At 43.2% G+C, this 27,917-nt stretch overlaps 1 protein-coding gene across 4 annotated transcripts in view; it reads left to right on the top strand.

Annotated features, from left to right (window-relative positions):
* Nucleotides 1-27,917, top strand: part of STAC (SH3 and cysteine rich domain) — a 96,452-nt gene that overhangs the window by 26,354 nt on the left and 42,181 nt on the right. For all 4 annotated transcript variants that reach the window (XM_053266261.1, XM_053266263.1, XM_053266264.1 and 1 more), the window contains one exon: nucleotides 12,171-12,447. In XM_053266261.1, coding sequence (XP_053122236.1) covers nucleotides 12,171-12,447 — 277 coding nt within the window. The remainder of the gene's footprint in view (nucleotides 1-12,170; nucleotides 12,448-27,917) is intronic.

The following is a 27,917-nucleotide window of genomic DNA, read 5'->3' as shown; positions in this document are numbered from 1 at the left end:
CCACCAAGAATAAGAATATTTATATACTGCTTTTCAACAAAAGTTCTCAAAGTTCTAACAGATATATGTTTTAATAAATAAAGGTTCAGTAACTTTCAAGACTAATCCAATGATTTTGATTTGCCATCTTTTATTACAAACTAGATTAAGACATAGATGATAGACTGAAATCAATATCCTTAACTTTTAAAGTTTTTACAATTTAGGCTATAGCAAACCCCAGCAGGTAGTCGTAACAGAAGAAATAAAACAGGAGAGAGAAAAGTCAAAGGTGACAGTGCAATGTTGCATGTACAAGTATGAGAAGGGTACATTTCTGAGCCTTAATGATCACTTGGTTTTAATAAACAAGAGCTTTTCAATGAATCTCAAAAAGCTACCTACCCAGCCATTATCACTGCAAGTACTGTGCACATTATTCCCTGGTGAATGTACTCACTGTATGCACTACAACGTCAGAATAAGCCCTTTTATAACTTCTTGTTAAGAAAATAAAAATTGTTTGTTCTTTTTATGATCCATACAGCATGCTTCTGAAAAGAACAAATCTGCTCTGTGGCTTAGAGACAGTTAGTTACTCTCTTCTTGTATTGATAATAGAAATCTGTAGCTTTCAGTGTTCAGGCTATAGTTTGACAGAAAAAAAGGATGCCTGGGTGGGGGTGTATAACAGCATCACTTAAGGGATTGCAATGGTGCAGTGATGAATTACACCAAATTAGAAGGTAGTCTTGTGAGCTGCAGAGCCATGTCGACATGCTTCAGCTAATCAGAGCACAGTGGGACACTATTTCTCTGGAGGTTTCCATAGCTTTCCATTTTGTAAAATAAATTCTTCAACTTAAAGTCAAACCAATAGGATTTTGGAATGCCTCCCCCCCCCCCCAAGATAGAAAACAAGTACCTTTTAAACTAAAGTGAGGGAAGCCCCACTTTGGCATATCCCTAAGCCAGGGCTGCACAATTTCAGTCCTCCTGCAGATATTGACCCATAATCCCTGACTACTGGTCACTGTGGCTGAGGATTATGGAAATTTTAGTCCAAAAACAGCTGAAGGGACCAAGTTATGCAGCTCTGCCCTATTCCCTTAATATGGTGTTGCTTCCATATAGCCTGGTCTTTTCCATGTCACCTGCTAAAACAAGGATTCTACCACCAGATCTCAGTTGACAGGCTAGCAGAAGATATGGCATCAACACTCAGGTAGGCGGGGATCCTATAAGTAAGGACAGGGGCTTCTTGCTGCTGTCCAGTTAACAATTATCAAATTCACCTCATCTGGAAATTAATCAGTTAAATCTGTGCTTGGGCTATACCATTTCAGACTGGAGAAATTATTTGGTACTTACATACCACAAACCTTGGACAAGGTTCATGTTGGATAAAAGTTTTAGAAAGCTTTACTAAATCCAATTATAATACTGATTAGCACAGACTGGGAATAGAATACTATGACCCCAATTCAAATAAAGTTAGTCGTGCTTAAATTCCATTGCAAGTAGGACAAGATGCAGGCAGCCCAAACCTGAGGGTGTTTACTTAGAATTAAATGACATTGAGTTCAATGGGGGTGAGGGGCATACTCCCAAATAAGTGTGCCTAGGATTGTAGCCTTAGCCATTACTAACTTATGGCCCAAATTGATTTTAGTGAAACTTAAGCAACTTTGAGCCTGTGTGTTTTATTTGTATTTTATAGATTACTGCCGATTCATTGCTTTTACTAATATTTGGAAAAACATCCCTGTGAATGGCTAACAGTCCTGAAGTGGGAGTAGGTGACTACTCGGCATTCGGCCTTTTCTTCTAGCTTGAGCCATCTATATTTTCCTAAATGTATTTATTGCCTCTGGCTCATTTTTTTCCCCTGCTCCATGTGCACAAAACAACCTGATCAAATGAGCTAATCAGTTAACAATGCCTAAATTTAAAGGAGGGGCCTACCAATCAACATAACTGATTTAGACATTTGCTGTTTCAATGAAAGGGTTTTTACTTATTGATATGCACACTCTTTCCATCAAAGGTTTTCTAAGATTCTGTTTGATTAAGATTCCTAGGGCTGAGAGAGACTCCTGCCTGCAACCTTGGAAAAGCCACTGCCAGTCTGTGAAGACAATACTGAGCTAGATAGACCAATAGTCTGACTTGGTATATGGCAGCTTCCTATGAATGATGTGATCCAGAACCTTATGCACACTTCATTTGTGGAGCTCCAGTACCAATAGATTTTTCTTTCAACAGCAAGACTGTTTAACGTGCCTTTGTGCATGTGGAGTTGCTTCCTTCATTGAAATACATGGAGGAAACTATTATGAACAGGGACGTTTTGAGTGCACATTGAGAGGCTCTCTGTGCCTAGAAGGAATAGGTGGATTGAGATAATCCAACTGTTTGATGTTGGAAATGCTTTTGTTTCCATAGCAATATACTGTTTACGTGACATATTTTAAGGCTGAAGATAAGAAACACTGGTGGGAGAACCTTGAATTCATTTCCTGCAATGCAAGACTCAGATTATTTTGAATCCATCTCTGGAAAAGTTTAAGGAAAGTCATGATTCTGCCAGGCAAAAGATGGTGGATGTTTAACTGGCAGGGGCTACTGGAATTTGTCAACATTGCTTTTTACACTCTGCAAAGTCCAATAAGCAAAGCTGGCTTATGCTTGTGGGGGAAACAGGAAAAGAAATGAGTGGGTGATTGAATCCAATTTCCTTAATACCCTTCATTAGTTATAATACATGAAATGTTATATCAGTTTCACTGGAATAAATGAAATGAATAAAATGTGGGTGTTTGCCTTTCAAAGTATTTGTTTTGAAGATGCAGTGTGCACGTTTATAAAGAGCTAGTTTGCTAATGGTTTGCTATTCAGCAAGCAATGGATTTTAGAATCCTAGCCAGAAGGGGCTCTGGTGAAAATTCACTTAAAGGTTCACTCCAATTGGTTTATTCCATGTGACATCTTCCAGACCATAAATGCGGTTGCTTAGACTCTAGGCATGAATGTACAATATGATTACTGAGCTTCCTGAAAATAAATTTCTCCTTTCCTTCTATTGATCAGGCCCTCAGTGTGATTTGCAATTATATAAATGCAACATAATAGGCTCTATTATCATTAGAGTAGCACTTGTGTCTGACTTAGTTTTGGGAGCTGTGCACGCTCCTGTGTTGTGATTGTGTGAAAGGGAAACAGCAAGGCTGGAGGAGGAGGAAGTGATCATCTGGAAGAGAACTGCTGGATCAGACAGCACTTTCCTACCCAACTCTCAACCAAGGTAGGCAGAATCATCATCTAACTCAGCTTCTCTCTTCCAGACAGTCACTTCCTTCCCTTCTGGCCTTGCTGTTTCCCTTGCACACAATCACAAACATAGCTTCTGAACTGTAATCATGTAAACTTCCTTAATTTAAATTATTTTTCAAAATTCAAAATAAAGCATGTAAAACTAAACAAGAAACAGCACATCCGGTAGAACAGCAGCTGGCAGGCTTGCATGAACAGCTTCACTTTTTTTACTAGAACCTCTAATCCACCAACCAGTTTTGGGTGCAGAATGATGGCAGAATCAGTTACCTAATGCACCCACCCCACTGAGCTATAAACTTGGATAATCTGCATATATAAATACAAATCTTCATCTGGTTTGCTACAGATCAAGAATTCAAACACAGCACCTCAAGAACAGCAGAACTGCACAATCATGTGGCCAAAAGCAACCAATTCATAGCCATGTTTTACAAGTAACATTGAGCCAGAGAGTGAAGCAATTAACTCAAGGCCACCTCTGGCAAAGCCAACAAGCCATTCCCTCTGTCTCTACTCCCCAGCTCCAATATGGGAGGTGGGGGTGGGACTGCCTTACCTTACGGCAGTGGTTCCCAACCTGGGTTCCTCCAGTTGTTGCTGAACTGCAGCTCAATAAATTGTGGCTGCAGAAGCTGGGAGTTGTAGCTCAGCAACATCTGGAGGAACTCAGGTTGGGAACCAATGCCTTACGGGGTTGTTGTAAGGATTACAAGATTATTACAACAAGGTGCTTTGAACATCTAAAAGTGTTCTACAAATCCTGTTAAGTACTGTATTTACTTGAACCCAAGACTAGGTTTTTTCTAAGTTTTTTTGATATTAGAAATCAGGGGGTCTTAAATTCAGAGTCCTGTTCCTTTTGAGTAAATACAGGTATAAGTGTATTTAACCTCTATTTTTTTAAGAAGGTATTTTTAAATTAAGTCATCTTTGATTCTGGTAAAGAACGGTATTGATCTTACACATGTGCAACCTCATTATATGCACTTAAAGAGACAAATTGCAGTCAAGGCAGGGAAATTATATGGCAGACTCACGTGACGACTGATGTAATCATGCAACACTGCTATTTGAATTTAATCTTGGACGCAAAATCCCTTTTTGTTCTCTGAAGTGTGAGGCACTTCCTTGCTTCCTGAGCTTCAGCCATATCTTCCTTCATTTGCTGCTGCCAATAATTCTGGTTGTTCAAAAAATGTTCTGACACATTCTTAAGCTCTACATTCCCAAACCTTGTAATGAGTCATTAGGACCCATGTTTTAAATTATTTTAATAATACATAAGGGAAATTTACATAGAAGAAAATAGCTTCAGTGTGTAACTGAGGAACCCCTGAAGCTATTTTACACAGAGGAAAGCAAATCAGGGTAAATCTTCTTACAAAGAGGAAAGCAAATCAGGGTAAAAAACAAAATGAAGAAACTTTGCACTTCAGAACTCAAGACTTGCAATACTTTATTCAGTCAGTGAGTTAGTCAGTTCTTCATTATTTAAAATATTTATATCCTGGTCATTCTGCACTTAAGGCAATGCACAACCATAATCAAAATCACAATATTCCCTGTTAATTAAAACTGCATATTGCAATAAATCAGTTGAAGAGATTACAAAGACATGGATTGGTTTGCAAGATTGTTTCCCCAGTGAGGAATGGGGCCTGAACAACAGATATATCTAACAGAAGGTGCCACCTGCTGAAAGGCCCAGAAGTAGCATGAAAGAGAAGCTTCTCCATCAGCTTCTAGGTGCAGATCAACCAGGTGGACTGCCAGAGTTTCAGAGCCATAAACTTGACTGAAATGGATCTCATGTACTATGTTAGGGAAAAGGCAAAGAAGGAATTTGCAGTATTGGTTGCCCAGGAAAAAGTTAAGCGGTTCTTAAAAGTGATGTACTCCCATGACTGGAGGCATGGAGGGCACACGGGTGGGGGGAAGGCTGCATTGAACTTATCTTCCTCCCAGACGATTGCTGGCTTACCTGAGCCATCCAAGCATGGTACATTGTCAGAATCCCTCGGAAGACAAGTGCTTTAGGCACCAGTCTCTGTATCCGCCTGGGTGGTCACATGAGCAGTTAGCCAGGGTTAGGGGTGCACTGGCGCCCTTAACCCCAGTTAAAAGCTGAGGCAGAAAACCTGGTTTGGTGGCACAGCACTGGTGGGATCAGGATAGATCCTGGCGATTCTCACACACAGCCTAACCCAGGCTGGGTTTCCCTAGCCTGGATTAGGCTGTGCATGAGAACAGCCTCCTGGCCTAGATGATGCAGCATTTTTATCTAGGCTGTCAATGTGCCTAGTTTCAGTCCCCCTCCATGTTTACTTGTTTCGAATATGACAATGAACTTCATGCTCCAAATGTTTATGCGGTACAGTATATGACTCTATTCTGTAGCTGCCACTGGCAACAGTACAGCACAACAAAAATACCTAATCCAGTAACTTCCTGTGCCTGAAATTGGGTGATGAGGCTTGAAGGAATCTGAAATGTCATAGCAAGTGCATCTTCTGAGTCAGGTTTTAAAATCAGATACAAGCTTATTCTACTCCCCATAAACTAATAAAGTTACAGCACATTATTTAATCTGTGTGCATTTATATGTCTTTTAAAATGCAGTTTCACAGAGCAGACAGTAAAAAATATTGACACTGTCTCTGTTCAATGCGAAGGACCCACCAGGGCTGCTGCGCAATGGTGTAGCAACGTGGCTGCTGCAGAACGGCTGCAAACGTCTTCCAGGCAGCAGCGCAGTGCTTGTCACTCCACTGTCAGGGCTGCCTTTGAAGCTGCGCAGCATTTGCTTTTCCCTGCAGTGAGCGGAACAAAGGTGGGGGAGCACAAGGCTTGCCTCTCTAGCTCTCTGCTGGGCACAGTCCTGAAGGTACAATGTTACCCTATTTACCTGAATCAACAACATCAAACTTTATTTCGGTCACTGACCAGAGGGAAAGGGGGGAAGCAGAGGAGAACCATATTATAAATAATGCAGAGTACATAATATACAGAGTAACTGAACACATCAAATAGGTATACAATACAAATATAAAAACCCAGAAGAAAAAAGTCTATTGCAATTTATGATGATGTACTTCAATAGAGAATAATACTTAGCTATTCAGTTAGAGGTCATATCCTTGCAGATTCCGCTAGAAGACAAAACTTAGCAACTGAATAAGAAATGTTATCGTTGTGATCCGAAAAAAGATATTGGGAATAAAGTTCATCAGAACTACTCAAGTAGTTTTCTAAAAATGGAGTTATATACACAGTACGGATATCCCTATGGAAGTTACAAGAAAGTAACACGTGGGCCATTGTTTCAATAGCTTCCAGTTCATAAGGACAAAAACGCTCATCAAATGGAACTTTGTTAAATATACCTATAAGAAATGCAGTATGCAGAGCATTAAAGCATGCCTTAGTAAATGCCCTCCAAGACTACCTGAATCCAAAACTAGGTTTTTCCCAAGTTCTTTGATGTTAGAAATTGTAGGTGGTGGTGGATTACAATTAAAATCATTTAAACATTAAAATCATTAACATCATAATCATTTAAAACCCCAGACTACAAATCTTAAACTATAAATCTAATTAAAAGCTTTGGTGCCTTTTAAAAAGTTGCCAGAGATGAGGAGGCTCTTATTTCAACAGGGAGCATATTCCAAAGTCCAGGGGCAGTAATGGAGAAGGCCCATTCCCGAGTAGCTGCCAGACGAGTTGGCGGCAACCACAGATGAACCTCTCCAGGTGCTCTTAATAGGCAATAACGAAATAGTGTTGCCAAGAAGGGACATATACTAGGGAGCTAGGTATGCCAACTCCACTGTGAATGGAGTAACGTTAAAATAACAGCTTCATACAAAAATATTGTACTGATAACTATTCGTGGTACTCTAGCTGCTCAAAGGCTAGCTTTTATCAGTGGCCGTGGTTCAAGACCAGCCCTATGCACCTCAGCATCCTAGAAGTGTGACCACAACATCCCACTCTGCACCATTGCATATCAGTGGTATCACTGCATAACTAAAAGCCTATTGTCAGTTCCTTCCTCCCAAGGAGGCAGCCCCCCATCATATGAGGCTCAATACACCATCTCAGTGGTTCAAAAAGTACACATACAGTCATAACAATTCTGTTATGGGGGTTAGTACTTTCACTCTGATCCATTTGCGCCCTAAACATTACACACACACACACACACACACACAGACCACACACACAATTTGCTCCCAAAGCAGCAATTTGTTGTCAAGCATGCAAGAGCATGCCAGGGATGGTTTCCTCTGATTAGTGGATTGCAAGAACAGAGGAAGTTACACAGTGCTCTCTGTTGCTCTTGCATTCCCTAACTGTCTAAGTATCCAGTTTCCTAAAAAGCACTTCCAGCAGGTGGGGTGGGGGGGAATCTAGCCAGCAATTAGACTAGTGTTGAATTGTTCAGGTGGTAGTTGCTTGATGCTGTCTATCCTTGGGCTAGGCAGCCCACATGCCTTTAGAGCCTCTGTCTTAAAGATTCCTTTAAGCCCCTGCACAAGGTCCTAGCCCCTGCTCTTTAAGGCCCTACTTTTCCCAGGCCCCTCCAGTATCTCCACTGGCATCAGCAGAGTCAGGGAAGAGACTGCTCCCCAACACATGCATTAAACCAGCAAGCCAAAGGTTATTGCTACACAAAAGGAGAGCGAGCATATAAATGAAGTTATCTTTCTCAGAAACAAATCCCCCCCTCGGGGGGGGCACCATGTATTAACCTTGGAAAAACTTAAATAGTACCATATTTCCCTGTATCCAAGACTCATTTTCCTCCCAAGTTCTTTGATGTTAGAAACTGAGGGGTCATCTTAAATTCAAAGTCCTGTTCCTTTTGAATAAATACAGGTATAACATGTATGCAACCTATTTTTAAGGGGGTCATCTTAAATTTAGAGACCTCTTCTAGTCTGGATAAATATGGTAATCTATTCGGGTAAAAATGGTTTGTCCTTTATCATTGGGGCAACTTTGGATGTAATGAAATTGCAGAGGAAGTTCAAGTGTCTCATACTTCCTGTTTCTCCGCATTTCCATCTCCTTTGAAATCAAACATTTGCATGTCCCTTCCCTGAGAGATGTGCGAACTCCCAGTGCAGGGACAGCTTGCATATCTCTCCAGTCGGGATATGGGGGAATTCTATTTCAGAGAAGGTGGAAATGTAGAAGAACAGGAGGCACTTGTGCTTCCTGTCCTGTTTGCCGCATCATCGATCTGAAGGAATGACGGCTATGACTGCCTAAGTGGTGGGAAAGGATTTTTCCAATGGAAGTTTTGACTGATTTAAAACCAAACTCAGTTTGTCCTGGTCCTCCTTTCATGCACAGGCAAATGTATCCTTTCCTGGATAAATGACTTGTGTAGAATAAATTAGCAAATAGTGTTATGTCTGAAACTGAGTGTATAGTATTAAATTAGCTTCTCAGGGCCTGTTGCTGAGCCAGCAAGAGAGTTGCTATTTAGAAAAACAAGCACTGTGTTGTACTGCTTAGACTTCTTCCATGGCAGAAGAATAATAATGTTTACCATTTAATTAACCTCATGTGGCATGGTGGGAATGGATGGCAAATCAATAATGAATGTCATTACAGTCACCTTGTGCCATTGCAATTCTGTTTTTTGAGAGAGGAGGAGATAATGAGTCTTGATTTCTGCAAGAACAGTTTCAATAGTAGGCAGGTGATTAGTTACTCCACTCAGATTTCTCATTGGGGAAATGAAAGGTCCTAGCTGCAAATCTCTCTAACCAGGAGAGCTAGAGACTAGAGACACAAGATGAAAGACACTGTTTATTGTGTTGTCTTGTATTTATCTTCACCTAACAATCTCTGCATTACATTTCACCTGCAGTAAATTTAAAAAAACAAACTGCCAGTTTTTGTTTCTTGTTTGTTAGTTAATCCCTGCTAACTGGGCAAAGAGGCACCTTTTACCATGGTGATTCTCCTTATTTAGCAGGGGGAGAGTAACTGGCCCTATCCACCCCCAGCACAGTACCTCCAGTGACTGTTGCTGGTGTCTATCTTGTGCTTCTTTTTAGAATGTGAGCCCTTTGGGGACAGGGAGCCATCTTATTTATTTATTATTTCTCTGTGTAAACCGCCCTGAGCCATTTTTGGAAGGGCGGTATAGAAATTGAATTATTATTATTATTATTATTATTATTATTAATAATAATAATTAATAATAACCACTGTATTTCCAATTTCTTCCAATTCAAGAAGCTTTCACAAGTGACATCCTTTTTCATGCTAACTAGCAGACCCAGCACACAGCATCTGCGCCGCTTCCCCCCTCCCCTTCCACCCCAGTCCATTCCCCGTTCCCTCCTCCACCGTTTTCCCCCCTCCCACCCCCCATGGCCACCACAACAGCCCCAGTTGTTCCGCCAGCCTCTGTCTGGCCATTTTCAGGAGCCCGCCCAGCTGGGATCCTCTCAGCGGCACCGCTCAACCACCCTCCACCTCCTCTATGCCCCTTTTTGTCTCACTGCCCTTGCTTTTTTTGTCTCGCCACCTGTTCCCCTCCCGACCCGGCCTCCAAGGGGCGCCTCGCCACCCGTTACCCTCCCGCCCCAGGCAATGTTCCTGCTCCTGCTCGTTCCTTCCCAAGGCAATGGTTGGAACTCTCGCAGGACCTCACAAGAGTTCCAGCAAGCATCCAGACGCGTCTCAGCATCCCCACGGAGTTCTCTTCCGTGTCGGCCATAAGAGAATTAAATATATAGATATGTTTAAGAAGGGTACACATGAGGTATATGATGTGGTAAGCTGCCATTTAGCATTTGAGCAAATGTCTCTAGAAGTACCTCACTTTCTGTACCTGTGGATACATGGTGTGTATCCATTATCAATGGTGTGTCCATTATCACTTCTTGATGCTATTTAGGCATAGAGAAACATAGTATGCAAGTTATCTTCCTGGGTATATGTGGCCTTCCCCATACTAGAAAATGGGCGATTTATTTCCAAGAACATAAAGGCTATAATTCAACAGGAAAATCTCCTTTGCAAGTCCAATTGAAATGAATTATAGCTGCACAAGAGCACACTGCACCCTTTCATTCTGTTGGAACTCACTTAGGTAACTTCTCTTTGGATTATGCACTTTGTGTTTAGAAATACACCCACCATTTTCTAGTGGGGGAGTACCCTGTTAAGAGTTCCTGTGCAGTTTCCAGTCATTGCAAAGGGTCTTGTAAAGGAAAACCTCCTGTTGGGTTGAATCCCGAAACATTAGCATAAGAATGTACATAATGCCTGCTTCTGTGATGCCGTTGCACAGATGTACAGATATATATGGTTGCTGATAATGTTTCCATGCAAAATATGAAGTGCTGGTTATTACCTTTTAAAGTTCTTAGGTCTGGGTTTCCTGAGAGAGTGCCTTTTTATGCAAGATCCCCACTGTTCATTAAGACCTTCAAGTTCACCTGGTGGCAACTCTGGGTCGGCCTTCTCAGTAGCCATCCCTAGATTGTGGAATGTACTCCCCATGGAAATAAAAGGTCTATCATCCCTAGAGGCATTCAAGAGAGCTGTAAAGACCTATTTTTGTAGTTTAGCTTTAGTATTTAAATTGTTTTAATGTGTCTTATATTAATATTTTGAACGGTTTTGAATTTTTTTTATTGTGAATCAAAAAATACCACCCTGAGCCATTTTGGATGGGTGGTAAATAAATACAATTAATAATAATAATAATAAAATAGTTGATGTAGCCCTTGCAAAAGTTGAGTGTTGCAGGAACGATTTAACATGTAATGGGAGGATTTCTAGCAGGTACATCTGAGGCTGTTAGTGCTGACAGGAAACATATGAGCAGCCTGGGGCACTATCATTAATCTGTAAGCCTTGCCTATTCCCATTGTTGTCACCACCAAGCCATCAGAAGGACTGAAAACACAAAACTTTTTTTAAAAAAACAAACCCATCCCTAAATCTAAGAACTATAGGGGAAATGGCAATACTTTCCAAAGAAATGTATTCCTCAGGTGATAAACGTGTGTCGGTCTATTTTTAATTTTAAGACATTTGTGCCCACCATCCTTGTAAAAAACAGCTCAAGGTAACTTACAGCTGACAAAATGAAATTAAAAATTAAAAATGTAAAACAATGCTTAAAATAAAAACATTAATCAAATCCTAAAAGGCAAAACCACATCCAAGAACCATATAATCAACCACCAAAATCTGGCCAAAAGCAAAGCTAGGGATGGACTGATCTATCCATCTGTCTAGCCCAGGCCTGCACAACATAAGGCCTGGGGGATTTGGCCTGCAGGGACTATTGTACTGCCCCTCCGCCCCCCGGGTATCCTGCAGCAATACAGGAGCTGGAAATTGCCTTATAGCACCATCCTATGCATGTTTTCTCAGAAATACTTTCCATGGTTTACCCAGTGAGGCTTACTCCCATGTAAGCATGCCTAGGATTGCAGCCTGAAAGCAACAACAATTTAGGGGAAGGAGAGGACTTGGCATTAATTTTGTGCTGGCTTGCACTCCAGGGGCCCCACTGATTTAGCAGGCACAGGGCATATTTTCTGGCCACTATTCTTGGTTAAAACTATGGGTACATTGTCAGGGGGAATAGATACTCAAGCAACTAATATATTTTTTATTTTGATGTAATAATGTGCTAAAAATTGACCTCAGCCCCTGCACACTAAGTTGTGGATGGTTCCAGCCCACTAGGGCATTTAAATTGTGCAGCCCTGGTCAAGCCCCAGCCACCCAATCACATCAAATGCTTGCCAGCAGAATCTAATAGTCCATATGCTATGAAGTGTGCCATTTGCAACAGTTATCTTATTGTGTTGCAGCTCCAGAAACTGAAAAAATCACTCTCTTTCAAGACCAAAAGTTTACGGAGTAAAAGCGCAGACAACTTTTTCCAGCGGACAAACAGCGATATGAAGTTGCAAGTAGATTTGCTATCAGAAATCAGCCCCAGAACTGGCCAGCTCCCAAATCTGGAAAACCAGGCGTCCACACCAACCAAAGTCTATCCCCAACAGGAAAGCAGCAAGTCTCACATTTTCCAGGAACACATCTTCAAGAAGCCCACTTTCTGTGATATCTGCAACCATATGATTGTTGGTAAGAATTTCTTTCCATATATTTTCTAAAAATGGTGGCAGGAAGTTTTCATGTGAACCCAATGTTCTGTTTCCTTTAAATCATTAATCTCTGTGGAAAGGGAAAGCGGTAGGCAACATCACTGAACTAATTTCTATTGGAAGAGTTATCTTTTTGAGAACTGCAGAGCTCTGAATCTTGGAAGGTTGCATAATAATAGGAAATGCTCCAATAAGCATGATAGAATCAGGCCATCCAATAAACAAGCATCATCAATTTACAAAATGATTGCAAGCATTCAATAGGGCTCAACTTGTGGGGGAAACCTGTTGCTCTCACCTTGCTAAATATACGATAGCCACCACTTCTGAAAGGTGACTCTTTGACTCATTAGCAGGGAACATTGGATTGAAAGGGCACATACAGAGCTGTACATATACCATAGCATTATTCATCCCTCAGTTTTCCAGCCATGGGCCCATGTCATTCCCAAACTTGGGGGAGGAAGCTTTCAGCAGTCTCTGAGGTCATTCACTCAATTAGCCAGCATGTTGTACTGGTCAGACTGCTGGATAAGGACCGGGGAGACCCGGGTTCAAATCCCCATTCAGCCAAATACTTGCTGGGTGACTCTGGGCCAGTCACTTCTCTCTCAGCCTAACCTACTTCACAGGATTATTGTGAGGACAAACCTAAGTATGTAGTATACCGCTCTGGGCTTCTTGGAGGAAGAACGGGATATAAAATGTAAAATGTAAAAAATAAAATAAAAAATTAAAAGCTTTGGTCAACACGGGTTTGGGAGCCATGTGTGGAAGCAAGGTAGGAGGAAAACCTGGGTAGAAGTGACTGTGTGGAAGCAAGGTAGGAGGAAAAGCTACCCAGGCTTTTCCTCCTACCTTGCTTCCACACAACCAAAAATTGGGAGCACACACAGCTCCCAAACTCGGGTAGAACACAGATTTTGATTGTGTGAATGACCTCTGAGTCACTGCAACAAACTTTGATTGGGAGGAACTGATGGTGGTATGGTTCATGTTGAGTATCATCTGCATGTGCCAACAGAATACTTAGATCTTCATACTATTCTGCAAATGCCATTTTAAATAAGTAAGTTCTTTCAAACTTTGGATTCTGCATGAGGTGTTTTTTTCTTTTTGTAAGGAAAGAAATTCTGGGTCCTCCCCATTCAAACGTATATAGTCATTATTACAAAGATAGATGCCAACTAGCTACAAGTGCCGTAGAGGTCTTCACCCGCATATATAAGAAATAAGTACTGTAAACTCAACTTTTGTTTCAAATCAAATCAAGCATGTTTGGGCTTTCACATTATATCTTTGATGTCTAACCTAGTAAGAAGCAAATGTAGCAATCATGCTATATTTATTTTCTTCTGCCTTAGACATTCAGACATGAGAATCATAGCCCATGCTATGATTATGATCACATGAACAGATTCAGGCAACTCATACAAGTCTACAAATAGAAAAATTCCATGAAGTCATGAAATATTCTTATCTTGTAGGCCAGTACCCACCAGTTAATTTGGGCTGTGCCCAAACTTTTCCCAGAATTTGAATAGAAAATAAACATTCAGTTGTTAATAAAGGAGCCCCTGGTGGTGCAGTGGTAAAACTGCCACCCTCTAATCAGAGGGTTACAAGTTCGATCCTGACCAGGGGCTCAAGGTTGACTCAGCCTTCCATCCTTCCGAGGTCGGTAAAATGAGTACCCAGAATGTTGGGGGCAATATGCTAAAATCATTGTAAACCGCTTAGAGAGCTCCGGCTATAAAGCGGTATATAAATGTAAGTGCTATTGCTATTGCTATTGCTAATAAATGAGAATTTTTTAAAAATAAAAACACACACCATTGTTTGTATAGTTATGGGAAGGATCTGAGGGAGGACTAGGTCTCACTTAGAGCAATTGCTGGAAGGGTGGCCCTTTCCTAATAATGGGGAAAACCCAGGAAAATTAAAACAGAAGGACCAATACAGAGGAACTATACTCACAGACACCAGCAGAGGAAAAGAAAACCTTCTTTGTTCTGTTGTTCTGTCCTGAGGAAGCAGCTGGCTGAGAAGCTGCTGGGGAAACAGGAAGGCCATAGACTGGAGGCTGAATACAGCAGGAAGATCCCTGCCTGTGAGTAATAAGATAGGGACCAGTTCAGTTAGATGCATGAGGGAAATTATTTTCCTTTATAATATGGCTTGAATCTGAGCTGCCTGTTTAATGAAATCTTCTCTCTCTTACAATCTGCTTTATGAAGAGGCCATTGTGCTTATCACACACTCTTGTTTTTCTTTTAATCTAATAATAAACCCTTGTTGGTGAAGTGTGCTACTCTTCATTTTGGGTCTGCTTTAGTCGCTCGCCTCTGGAGGCCTAGGAATGCTCAACCCCTTCTATGGAGGGTTTTTCCATCACCACCACCACCACCACCCCGGAATCTTATATGGTAAGAGTGGTTTGTCCCACATTAAAATCAAGTGGATGGCGGCAGCCTACTGTGAATCCCTTACAGTCAAGGATTCACCCCAGTGAACCCCCCCTCCTCTGGTTCTGGTAGGAGCTATGACGGTTTGTAAATGCAAGACTGCCTCCCAGCCCAGAATCTTTGTTGCTAAAGTAGTCCGTTTGTTTTTAAAGTGGAACCGACTCTGATTTATTATGTGATTTGTTTATGAGCTACTAATATAGAACATGAAAAGGATGTGAAGGGAAAGAAGGAACTATGCTAGTGATCAGACTCCTCCACCCTGTCCAATATTCTTTATAATATGGTTTGGCTTGGCTTTGTCATATTTTTCCAGTTGCCTCTGGGATAATGTGTTGAGGCTGTTCTCATGCGCAGCCTAACCCTAGCTAGGGATGCCCTGCCCAGGTTAGGCTGCATGTGAGAACCACTGCGATCAGGCCCGATCCCAGTGGGGCAGCGCCACCTAGCCCCACTATTTACCCCGGTTCTTAGCAAGGTTAAGAGAGCAAGCACCCCCTTACCCCTGGCTACTTATTCATATGCAAACACAGGCCACACAAAGAGATGGGAGCCTGTAATTCCCAATGCATCACACGTGTCACGGAGTGCATTGTGGGGTTCACAGAGGCCGGGACAAGAAGTCCCGTCCTCAGATCAATCTGCCCTGCTCCACACTGCACGGAGCAGGGCTGATCATGTGGGAGTGCACTGCACACTCCCACCAACAAAACAGCAATCGTCTGTGGGGGAGGCAAGGTTTGGAAGCCTTCTGTCCCTCCCGCCTGGTTGTGTGAATGGCCCCATTATTTTCTGTTGGGGTTGGTGGGCCAGGCAGGAGGCAAGGTTCTATAAGAAGATGCTATTTAAGATCCAGCCTGGAGCGAAACTTCATCTTCAACAAATAAGGATAAGTCATTCAAGGCACATCCGTTCACCCAGGCTTGTAATTAGATACTGTTATGATAGGTTTTTAACATTATTTAAATTTTAAATTATTGTGATTTTATCCTTTTTATTTTGTGGTAACTTGTATTTTATTGTGAGTCGCCCAGAGATGCAAATTTCGGGTGGGATATAAATATGTCAAATAAATAAATAAATACACAAATATCACATCAAAGTACAAGGCTGTTATTTTGATAAGATCCAGTCCTTGCTTCCTTCATTCTCCTTCAGTTTTGCACTGAATGAAACATTAAACATTTATCTTTAAAAAAAACAAAACAAAAAAACTTGCTACTCATAAAGTCCATTTCCTGTAGTGACTCAAATGGAAAAAATCTTAGTTTTCCACACATTCTTTACATACTAGATCTTGTAATCTGTGTCAAATGCAATGATCCCTAAAAATATTAACTCAGATTAATTACCAAGTTCCAAATGAGCATGCATTTATCTGATATTAGTTGCGCCAATAAAACGAGGGGAAATCAAGAGATTTTGTAATGGATCTTGTTTATTAGATGGATGTACTCTTGATGCTACTAAGCTGTGAGAGTTATCTTTGTTCACTCTAGTGAGAGAGGTTAGGGGCTTCTTGGTCATCAGGGAGACACTGTCACCAAAACAGATGTTCTTTTGGTGCCACATGAAGAAGCTGTTTTATTTGCTCCGGCCTTTTAAAGATCTTTTAGATCTGGGGAGTTATGCACTGATTTATGTTGTTTGAGCTACTACTTGTTGTTCTGTACTATTAAGATCTAGGTCACATGATTTTGTGTGTGTGTGTTGCAAACCTTGCCTGGCACTCTGGGAACTTTTGGAGTTCCTGTTCTCATAATTAGTTGAATGAATGAATGAATGAATGAATTTCAATTTGTTTTGCAATGGAATCAACTGCAGTTTCTTTTAGTTGTGAAAATTACAAATTCGAAACAATGATGGATGGATACTAGTTTTTTTCTGTAGACTGCAAGGACCCTCAAGGTGAACTCAACTGCCCTTCTATGCTTTCTCCCCTCCCCATCCCCCATTAGCACCAACTGTTTGTGTCGTGGTTGAGCACATGCAGATCCTTGCACCTGCTGCTGCATGCAGAGATCTGTGAAATCAGTTTGAACACCAATATAACATTGGTGTCATTAGAATAAAAGGCATTTCCGAATTAAACTGACCTGATATAAAGAAGGACATCAGGCTTCTGTACCTTTAACCCCTGTATGTCTATACCTTTTAAGACAGCTAAGTATAGCATAGTCACTAAGAGACTGAGCTACAAATCAGGAAACCAAGTAGGATTTTACCCCTACCATGAACTCACTAGGTGGCCTTTAGGCACCTGATTTACCTTCATCCCCCCTCTCCCATCTACAATGTGGGGATAATACTGTTTTGCCTTACAGGATGTGCTTGGAAAGTGTATAACAAGATAATACTTTGTACAGTACTTTGTACAGTCAAAAATGCTATACAAGTGCTAGCTATTGTTCTCATTAACAGCTGTGAAGAAAAGTGAATTTCAACAAGTGTAGCTCACCCTGTGCCATATTTCTCTTTTCTACATAGTTTTTAAAAATATATAGGAGCCTGTAGTGGATTATAGCCTTTGTCTCGGAGGAAACTCACATGAGGGAGAGAAATGCTGACTCATCCCTGCAGGGCTTTCTGGCAAAGGCTATTCCTAAAACTTTCCTGTATCTCTGGTAGTTTCAAAAATGGCTGCCACCACCACCCCTCTTTATCTCAGAGTTTGACCCTCCCCTAGGCTTGGGGTGGAAATCCCAGGGAAAGTCTCTTTCTTTAGCTATGGGGAAAATACACAAAAATTCTCCCATGTGTAAGCCTACACATGGTGAAAAAACTGGTAGATTGCTGACCATCTGAGGCATGTGTGCACCAGGATGAGATCCCCTTCCAGCTCTTTAGATCCCACCCACCTGGTGTGCTGATTGGCTGAGCTCTGGAGTTCACCAGCCTATCCATCGGGACAGGTTCACTTCCAGTCAACTCCTTATGGGAGGGGTGACTGATCAGTGGCTGATCACTACAGAACCATGTCATCTTTTGCATCTACTCTGAAGCCCTTCCTAAAATTTCATACTTGGAGAAACTTCGTTAAACTAAAGTGGCAGAGCTTTCTGAATTATTTTCCAGATCACGCTTTCAATAATGGGAATGTGTGAATGCACTTGTCCCTACATTTATCAGTGAGGGAGAACTAGATGGGTTGTGCCAGCCTGTCATTCCATCAAGTCCTCTTATCCCAGATGTGTTTCCCCACCAATTGGGATGTTTGCCAGAGACTTGGGCAAAGGATGCACAACAGGAGCTTAGGAATTTGCTCTTAAGAGCAAGTAATGTCAAAGAAGATATTATGGAGTGTGGAGAGTAGAAAACATACACACCCACATGTGCTGGAAGGAGAAGAAGCCAGGCTAGCTGAGACAATTGGCTCTCCACCTAGGTTAGGAATTGGGGGTGTAGCTACAGGGCCAGTACTAGGGGTTCTGGTACCCCCTTTATTTTTTAAAACTGAGCAGAATGAGTTTTGTTCCCTGGTGGCAATATCAAGGCAGTATGTGTACACGTGCATTATTATGTGTCACTATAGATAATAAAACATTTGTGCACACAAACACACAGACTCTCCAAGAGATACGAAAGGGAAAAAATGTATTTTACAATTCTGTTATATTTATAAAATCGGATTTTTACTTTCTCTCACTAAACATTTAAGTATAATAAAAACAAGGCAGAATCTAAAGCAAGGCAGAAGCAAAGCTGAAAGATTTAAACCTTAAAAGGAGTACCCATATTTTATGGACTATAAGACGCTACGGACTATAAGACGCACCTTAACTTTAATCCAGTTTTTCAGAGTTTTAACATATTAAACTGTTATCAAAACTGTACCAAAAAGTCCTGCTAGCTCCAGGAAAGGACTCTCAGCCTTGCTTCAGTTTGTTCTCCTTTCTTCTTGCCTCAGATAAGTCCTTAGGGGTGAGTCCGAACCAGTCCGGCGGCCATTCTAAGGAATGGCCAAACTGCCGGACCGGTTCGGCCCTTGCTGGTTCGGGTCCGGGTGGGGGGTATAACTTTAAGGGCGGGAGGGCTTTCTTACCCCTCCCGCCTCTTCACCCCCTCCAGCGCCCGTATTTAACCAAATAATGGGGCGCTGGAAACCAGCCGCCCCCGCCGCCGCCCCTCCCAGCAGATTCACATGGGAAAGTGACCATACCCCTGCCGCCGTCGCCCGCCCGCCCGCCCTCCCAGCTGCCCGCCCATCCTCCCTCCCAGCTGCCCGCCCGCCCGCCCTCCCAAGTCCTTACCCAAAGCTGCGGGAGTAAACGAGAGGAGCTCCCGGACAGAGCTCCTCTCGTTAGAAAGGCCTGATGTAGAATGAAGGCGCTTTGCGCGCGTGTGCATGCGCGCGCCACAAAGGACACTGGAGGCCCGGTCTACCCGCCGGGAAAAGGCCGGGTAGACCGGGCCTCCGATCGCCGGAGGCCCGGTCTACCCGGCCTTTTCCCGGCGGGTAGACCGGGCCTCCGGTGTCCTTTGCAGCGCGCGCATGTGCGCGCGAGCAAAGCACCTTCATTCTACATCAGGCCTTTCTAACGAGAGGAGCTCTGTCCGGGAGCTCCTCTCGTTTACTCCCGCAGCTTTGGGTAAGGACTTGGGCGGGCGGGCGGGCGGGCAGCTGGGAGGGAGGACGGGCGGGCAGCTGGGAGGGCGGGCGGGCGGGCAACGGCGGCAGGGGTATGGTCACTTTTCCATGTGAATCTGCTGGGGGGGCGGCGGCGGCGGCTGGTTTCCAGCGCCCCGTTATTTGGTTAAATACGGGCGCTGGAGGGGGTGAAGAGGTGGGAGGGGTAAGAAAGCCCTCCCGCCCTAAAAGAAAGGGCCCCCCTTCGGTGCCGGTCCGGACTGGTCCGGACCGTGCACATCTCTATAAGTCCTCTTTCAATTGCTCCTACTCCACTCCTTGTTTTTTCTTCAACCTCGCTTCTGACCCTATTCCAAAAAAAAACACCCCTCTTTCATTTTCGAGCTTTCCTTCTCCTCACCAGAATGCACATACTTGGGGTGGGTGGGCAGGGGTCATATGAACTTCCAGAGGAGGGAGTGGCCACCACTTCAGCTCTCCTACTTCTTTGCACTTTCTTCAGCTGAACATGTTTGCAGAAAGTAAAACAGGAGGGAGAGCTGATAACGATGGTGTTGCTGGTGGTGATGTAAAACTTGCACGATCGGGGAGGAGGAGGAGTCCACAGCCCAAGCAGTGGAGGGTGAGCTGGAGCGGCAGTCCCCAGGCGGCACGAGGTTAATAGAGGGTCGCCCCCAAACCTCTCCTTTAGCATCGGTACAGGCTTTGCCAGGGGATAGGCCCCCCCCTCCTCGAACCTGTTGGGCAGACTTACGAGTATAAGACGCAGTTACGAGTATAAGACGCACCTGAATTTTGGTGGATATTTTTCGAGGAAAAAAGTGCGTCTTATAGTCCATAAAATACAGTATATACATTTTTTAAAAAAATCTTTTTGGAAAGGGGTTCAGTTCCTACTTGGGAGTTTATTCAGTGAGAAACACAACTTAACAATATTATTCCATTTGTATGATAGGTGGTGTTCCTTCCAGAAAAAATATTGGGAAGAAAAATATCTCCATTCAAAAAGGAGCCATTAGCATTATATGTTTAGCCTGAAGAAGTGAAAGCTCAAGAGGAACATCTCTGTACTCTTCATATCCCCAAAGGGCTAACACATAGAAGGCAGGGTATGGGTGCTCTCTGCTGCCCTAGAGGGCAGGAAAAGATCTTATGGGCTTAAGTTACAGGAGGGCAGATTTTGGATGAACATTTAGGAGAAGTTTCTTAATAGTCAGAGCAGTCCAGCAACAGAATCAATTAACTTGGGAAAAGGGGGTTTCTCCCTAGCTGAAAGTCTTCAGGCAGAGGCTGGACACTGGACAGCCCCTGCTGGGATTGCTTTGCTCTGGATTTCCTGCACTGAGCACGGGTTGATCTAGAATTCTAGGTGACCTCTATGGATCCCTCCAACTCCAGGAAGAGCTACAATATTGCAATACTGGGATATTAAACCGCTTGCAATACTGGGATATTAAACTGGGCCATGGTCTGTCTTTGTTCAACAATCCTTGAGCAAAGACAGAAAAAGTTTACTCCTCAATGTCACTCCTCAGTGACACAAAGAGAGGGTGCCAAGCACTTGGGCTGGATGGATCCCTCCGTTCATTCCATTCCCTGTGCATGAGTCCTGCAACCCTCAAGGATGTATTTTTGGAAGCACATTGGACTTTAGAGGGGTTGGCAAAAATCACCCCTGCCCTGTTATGCGTGAGAAACATTTTTGCTGCACACAGCATTACGTCTGGATGTCAGCCATTGAAAATATTAATATCAATAGATACCATGGCACAACTGTATATCAATAGATACCATGGCAAATGTGATAGTAAAATGTGAAACATGTTAATAAAGTGGGAGTAAGGGTGAAAGAAAGAGGAGGCAGGAGCATACAAGGCTGCTTTCAGATACTGCTTCAGAGAACAGCCCCTTGGATTCTCCCCCACCCCACCCCCACCACCCAAAGCAAGATCCTTGAAAGGAATTTGTAGATTTCATTTCTCCTTGGCAAAGCTAAAAGGATGCTGCAAATGCCGGACAAGGGAGGTGGGAGGTGACAAGGGGTGGGGAGGAAGATTTCTGATTGTAAAAAGCTGATCTGTGTTCGTAGATGATCTGAGGCAAGAAACCTAGGCTGAGAGAAAGAGAGATGCAGCAGTAAGAAAACTTGAATAGCATGATAATGATCAGAAGGAAGCAAACCCGCCACCTCCCCACGCACCTCCTTATCCCTTCTACCAAAACCGCACACATAGAAAGAAGCTAGGCTGGGTGTTAAAGCCTCTCTCTCTCTCTCTCTCTCTCTCTCTCTCTCTCTCTCTCTCTCTCTCTCTCTCTCTCTCTCTCTCTCTCTCACACACACACACACACACACACACACACACACACACACACACACACACAACCTAAACTCCCCACCCCCACAAACCAGCCAAAACTTATTCAAGAATGGGATGACAACAACCCAACCCTGCTCCTCACCTGCCCCGAAGAACAGGCATATAATGGGTTCAACCTCATTGCGCTGGCCCTGTGTAGCTATAATTGAGCGGATGGGTTCAGAGAACCTGGGCCCCCAATCTCCTGAGGGGCCCCCAGCTCCAACCCTCCCTATCGTCTTCATTATCTCCCTCACTCCAAGGGGCCACTGGAGAGAGGGGTGAACACAGGCCCCCTCTCCCCTAGCTATGCCCGTTGGGAATATTCTATTTGCAGGGCTGGCCCTAAGATAAATAGCACTCTGGGTGAGCAGTGCCTTCAACATCCCCCTCCCCTGTGGTGTTGCCAAGTGGTATGGCTTGTGCAGGATTGTAAAACCTAGTAGGAATACAAGAACACAGGAAGCTGCCTTATACTGAATCAGACCATTGGTCCATCTAGCTCAGTATTATCTACATAGATTGCCAGGGGCTTCTCCAAGGCTGAGGTTCTCCAAGTCAAAGATTGACTTCTCCAAAGTTACAGGCAGGAGTCTTTCCTAACCCTGTCTTGGAGATGCCAGGGAGGGAACTTGGAACCTCCTGCATGCAAGCATGCAAATGCTCTTCCCGGAGTGGCCCATCCCCTGAGGGGTATGTCTTATAGTGCTCACATATATCTCCCATTCAAATGCAAACAGAGTGGACCCTACTTAGCAAAGGGGATAATTCATGCTTGCTAACCGAAGACCAACTTTCCTCCCATAGTAGTGTAACAGGCCCAACTACTGTTCCCACACTTCCCAGCAATGCCTATGAAAAGGGCCCAGAGCTACCGCTCTCTCTCAGTAATTTGCTGCTTTCTTGCCAGTGCTCTTCAATTCTGGGATTCCTGCTGAAGACCCACAGCGTTCTCTAGCTTCTTTTTTCTGCTTTCTCCCTAGCTCTCTGCAGACAATACACTTAACAAACAACAGTAACACCAAGCTCCATTGGGTGCCCCTCCAAGTAGCTATCCTGGCGACTGCCCGGCTCACCTGCCTTAGGATCCTCTCCCTCATTTGACTCCCCCTCCCCATTCAAGAGTCCTGCGTTGTGGGGGACACTGTCTCACAATCTGAGAACAGAGAGGTTAAGGACAAAATCATTTTTGTTGATTCATGACCGTGTCCTGTGGCTGCAGCAGATTGCATTCGGTCTTGTTGCTGGATAGCATAATGCACAGATGTTGAATACTGCTCTCATGTTTTAATTGGAACAGAATTTGCCACTTTGTTGCCAACATTAATTAAGTTCCCCTGTGTCCTTGGAGCCAAGTTGTGCCTTCACATATGCACACCTGTGGCTGTTTGTTGATATATGCAAGAGCCAACAACTCATCTAAGGATGGCATTTGGCTTCCCACTCGAAATCTATCCAGTGCCAAACTGTGTTGAGCCTTAACTATAAGGTGTCATCTAAAGCAGTTAGCAGCTGCCAAGGAAAGAGAAAGGAGAGGAGAATATGCATTTCAAGGGTTAATCGCTAATATCCGCCCCTCCATTTAACCCCTTGTACGTAGTGGAGGGAAGGGAGCGTACCCACTCCTCTGCCATGTGATGACTCTCAGCAGCTAAGTAAATGGCTTACCTCCTGAGCCTATGATATGTGGGTGGGAGCCTAGGATATACAACCGTGGCTTCACAACAGCAATGTCCACCACACCTGCCACGCTGGAGGATGCTGGGCCAGCATGCCCCATGGCAGCAGCCCCAGTTGCCACCAGAAGTGGAGGTTCTTGGAAGACAGTTGCCCCAAACAGAGGCAAAGGGAGAGCTAGCACCGAGCACAGGCAAATAAGGGGCAAGGTGGGCAGGAACAGGGTAGTGGAGGCTTGAGTGGGGGGAGGGAACCAAAGCAGGAAGTGGGAGGTGTTTGGAAGAGTTTGGGGATTCCTGCGCTTTATTTGACCTGGCGAGGGCCAGGGATGGGAAGAAGGGCAGAACAGGAAGTCTAGGTCCTCTAGGGAGAGGCCAGGCCAGCAGAAGATACATTCAGCACGAAGAGGAACAACTCCTGCAGCTCTGAGGCCCTGAGGGGTGTGAATTAACTCCTTCCTGCAGAGCAGCCCCAACCATTGCACTGCATTTGACATAAAATGGTATTCCTGGAATGCAAAGCTGAATAAATGAAGACTTGGCACACCGCTTCTGAAAGGTGACCCCTCTAATAGACAGTGAATTTGCCATAATGACCAAATTATTATTAAGGAGCCAGCGTGGTGTAGTGGTTAGAGTGCTAGACTAGGACCGGAGAGACCCGAGTTCAAATCCCCATTCAGCCATGCAACTAGCTGTGTGACTCTGGCCAGTCACTTCTCTCTCAGCCTAAACTACTTCACAGGGTTGTTGTGAAAGAGAAACTCAAGTATGTAGTACACCGCTCTGGGCTCCTTGGAGGAAGAGCGGGATATAAATGTAAAAATAATAAGAAGAATTATTAATATTTATTTATTTATTTGATTTGATTTGATTTCTATTAGCTAACTATAGGAACCTGTTGTAAACGCGGTCCTTTTGGGCTGCAGTATGCATGCAGGACTTTGAGAACTCTGTGCTAAAGAAAAATAAGAATACATGTAGGCAATCCAAATTATCAAGTATAATCAGATTATTGATTATTATACTTGATGTAGATTATATTGCATCGAGTATAGTCAGATTCTATAGCCTGTATCAATCATTCAAATATAGTAAATTTGCATCATTTATCTTACCTGGAACAATATATTTTGCAGTTTTACTATTTTTCATATTTTTCTCTAATTTTCTAGTTGTGGGTCATGGAATATTGCTATTCAGGGGACCAAAACCCTTCCCCTAGCAACTAACTTTTGAGATTTGCCAGGCATTGCCACATATCTTCACATACACATCTTCATAGCCATAATGCCTAGAAACTTAATTTATTAAAGAGATAAAAGCTAAGCTTTTGAGGAACCTGAAATTTTGCACTCAAGTATTTCTGCCCCCACCCCCAGCATCGTGGCCAACATGTAGCCCCTGAATTGGCTATTTAAATTATTTGGTAAGAGAGCACCGGTAAATTGTAGGGATGTGCCTGAACCGCTGGTTGAAACACAGTTCAAGCACTTTTAAGGACATTAGGAAGGGAACTTTAAGAAAAAGGAGAGCAAGTTCTCACCTGCTCTCCACTGCCCCTTTCAGCTTCCTGCTGGAGAGATGTGTATCCCCCAAAGCCCTGTGTGCTGTCAGCTTGCACATGGCATTCATGCATTGTGAGGCAAGCATCGCACACAGGTAGTTTACCGGCACCTTGCAATGATGAAGCTTCCTGAATTCCACCCTCATAAGGCTGTAGGGCATGCCAGCCACCATCTGTGAACTGTGAGAAACTATTAGAAGTAGCTTTTTCTTTTTTCTTTTGAGAACCATCTCAGAGAAGGAAACTCGCTACTAGTGCCTCATTTTTTACTGCGTTTCCAAAGAAAGTTATGTCCCTAGGAAATAATTTCTAATTTTAAGTTCTTTTCTATCATGCCTACATGCAAGAATGCATTCAGTTGTTTCCACTGGGGATTTAAAAAAAAAATAAAAATTCATCAGGACATGGAAGAATTATTCTGGGTGAAAACTAAAGATAACAAGAATGAGGTCAAATGTCCTGATTTAAAATTTTGTCAGTCCTCTTCCAGCTGCTATGCTGCTCATATAAGTTTATGCAACTCTTATGCCCTACTAACTAGGCAAAGAGGGACCTTTTAAAGCTGTGGCTCGTATTAAGCAGAAGCTTTTCAAAACTGCAATTGTGTGCAGGTTAGCTAAGTTAGCTACACAGGCTGGGGGAGGGATTCATATGAGGAAACCATTTACAGTGTCATGACAGCAACAGAAGGCGCCGTTCATACAGCCACCAGCATTATTCAGCTTTGCCTCTGGTGATTCCTGCGCATTATATGCATCCTTAAAAAGTAGCACTTTAGTTCAGTGTTCCAAACAGCTTAACTTTAGGCACTTCCTGCTGGAGTATCACTGTCCATCTGGGAAAGCTCCAGGGGAAGAGTAATGGTGTCTTTCCAACCCCAGCACAGTGACTCTCCAGTGGCTGCCGCTGGGCACTTTCCAGATTAGACCCTTCAATGGGGTCACATCAGATCTCAGAAGTGTGATTCCACACTTCCTGTGTTGTGACACTGCAGTCCCTATGTGGACAGCAGGGTACCGTTCACATTTCCAAAACCTTGTTTCATATTTAATCGCTGTGATATACAGCCAGGATGTCGTATATCCGGCATGAAAAAGTTGCTGTTTTTTCTGGTTGTTAGTTGCTGCAAGACTGCTCCCCCTACTGTTTATGTTCCGAATGCGACTTGCCTGAATGGAGGCATTTTTCTGATGATGAGCAGCTAGTCTGGAAAGCACCCAGGTGTCATCCTTGTGTTTCTCTTTAGATTGTGAGCCCTTTGAGGATGGGGAACCCTCATCTTATTCCTTTTATATACAAATTTAAACTGCTTTGAGAACGCGTTGAAACGTAGTATGTAAATAATGACTTCCATGATGGAGAAACTTTCTCAGGCTATTCCCATTGAAATCAAAAAGACAAGGCAATGCCTAACTTGTGCTTTTAATTTCAATGGGACTATTCTAAGTAATTTTCCTTATCATGTCAGCCATATAAATAAGTTTACGACTTAGTGAAATCGTCAACCTACCCATGGTACCTTACACAATGTTTTTTCTGGCCATTCCATTATGAATCCACACACACCTCCTTTACCTATTGTTCCCCTTCTCCCTTTCCCAATCATAATATATTTTTAGGACACTCCTACACCACTTGGGACCCATCACACTGATGCAGCCCCCAACAAAGCACACCCAGGAGGGCTTGATAAACCTCTTGGTTTTGCTGCTTGCCTAGCCCGGCAAAAATGACTGTAGGGAGAGGGGATTGTCAAGAGCCTGGCAGGCCACAAGGCATGACTGATGAGCTGCATTTGATCTGGTGAGTTACAAGCTGTGCAAACTTGCCTAGGGTGTTTCTGGAGTGGCTTTTCAAAGCTGCTGATAGGACCCAGGTGTCTTCCCTCTGGAAGAAGTATTTCAGTTGCAAAGGTTGTATATTCCCAGCATTCAAACTGGAAAATATTGTTGCTCACACAATTTCCTTCTTCCCTCTGCTAGCACACCCTTTGAGACAGCAAATGGCTGTGCACAAGAACCCCTTGGATATTGACTGTGGCATAATTAGGGCAACCCTGCAGCACAGCAGCACCCACTTAGCGCATTTCAAAATGCAGTAGAGAATGCCAGTCATGTCGCCTTTAACAGATGTTGAAAGAAGGTCTTGCCTGCAAAAGCTTATTATATGCCATAATAAGCGTATTAGTCTGTTAAGGTGCCACAGGACTCTGCTGTTTTTGTTACAGCAGAGTAACACAGCTAGCCCTGTGATTATGTTTAGACTTCCTCTTCCTTCTAATAGACTTACACACAGCCTTTATTCTGTCAAGAATCTTGTTAAAAGAGTACAGTTGCACATTTTAACTCAAATTACTTTAATGAAAGAGCATGAACTTTATTGATCTTGCCATGCAATCACCTTGGGCTATTTCTTTAAATGCTGCCTTAGTAAGACAATATACCTCCCATTCCTTGTATGTTTGGCAGCTTGTTTTAAATTCTCTACTGTGGCCCTGTTGATGTCTTAGAATCCTCCTCTCTTCCTTCCTCACCCTATGCAGACATTATTTTGTTCCTGCGTCCAGCTTTACATATATAATCATATGTACTTGTTTTTGTGTGAATGACTGTATCTGCATTTATGTTAAAAGTAAACCTGGGAACAGGTTCATCAAATGTGTTGTACAGATAGGAAGTATACTGTTGTACCCGTGGCCAACATAGCGTGTGAATAACTGGGCCTGCGTATCCTGTACATAGATTGTATGAGTGTTGAACATAATGAGGCTGTTCTCATGAGCAACCAAGCCTGGGCT

The sequence above is a fragment of the Hemicordylus capensis genome, chromosome 6 (genome assembly GCF_027244095.1).
Source record: "Hemicordylus capensis ecotype Gifberg chromosome 6, rHemCap1.1.pri, whole genome shotgun sequence".
Lineage (NCBI taxonomy): Eukaryota > Metazoa > Chordata > Lepidosauria > Squamata > Cordylidae > Hemicordylus > Hemicordylus capensis.
The sequence above is the reverse complement of the archived record's forward strand: the minus strand, read 5'-3'. Positions and strand labels throughout refer to the sequence as shown.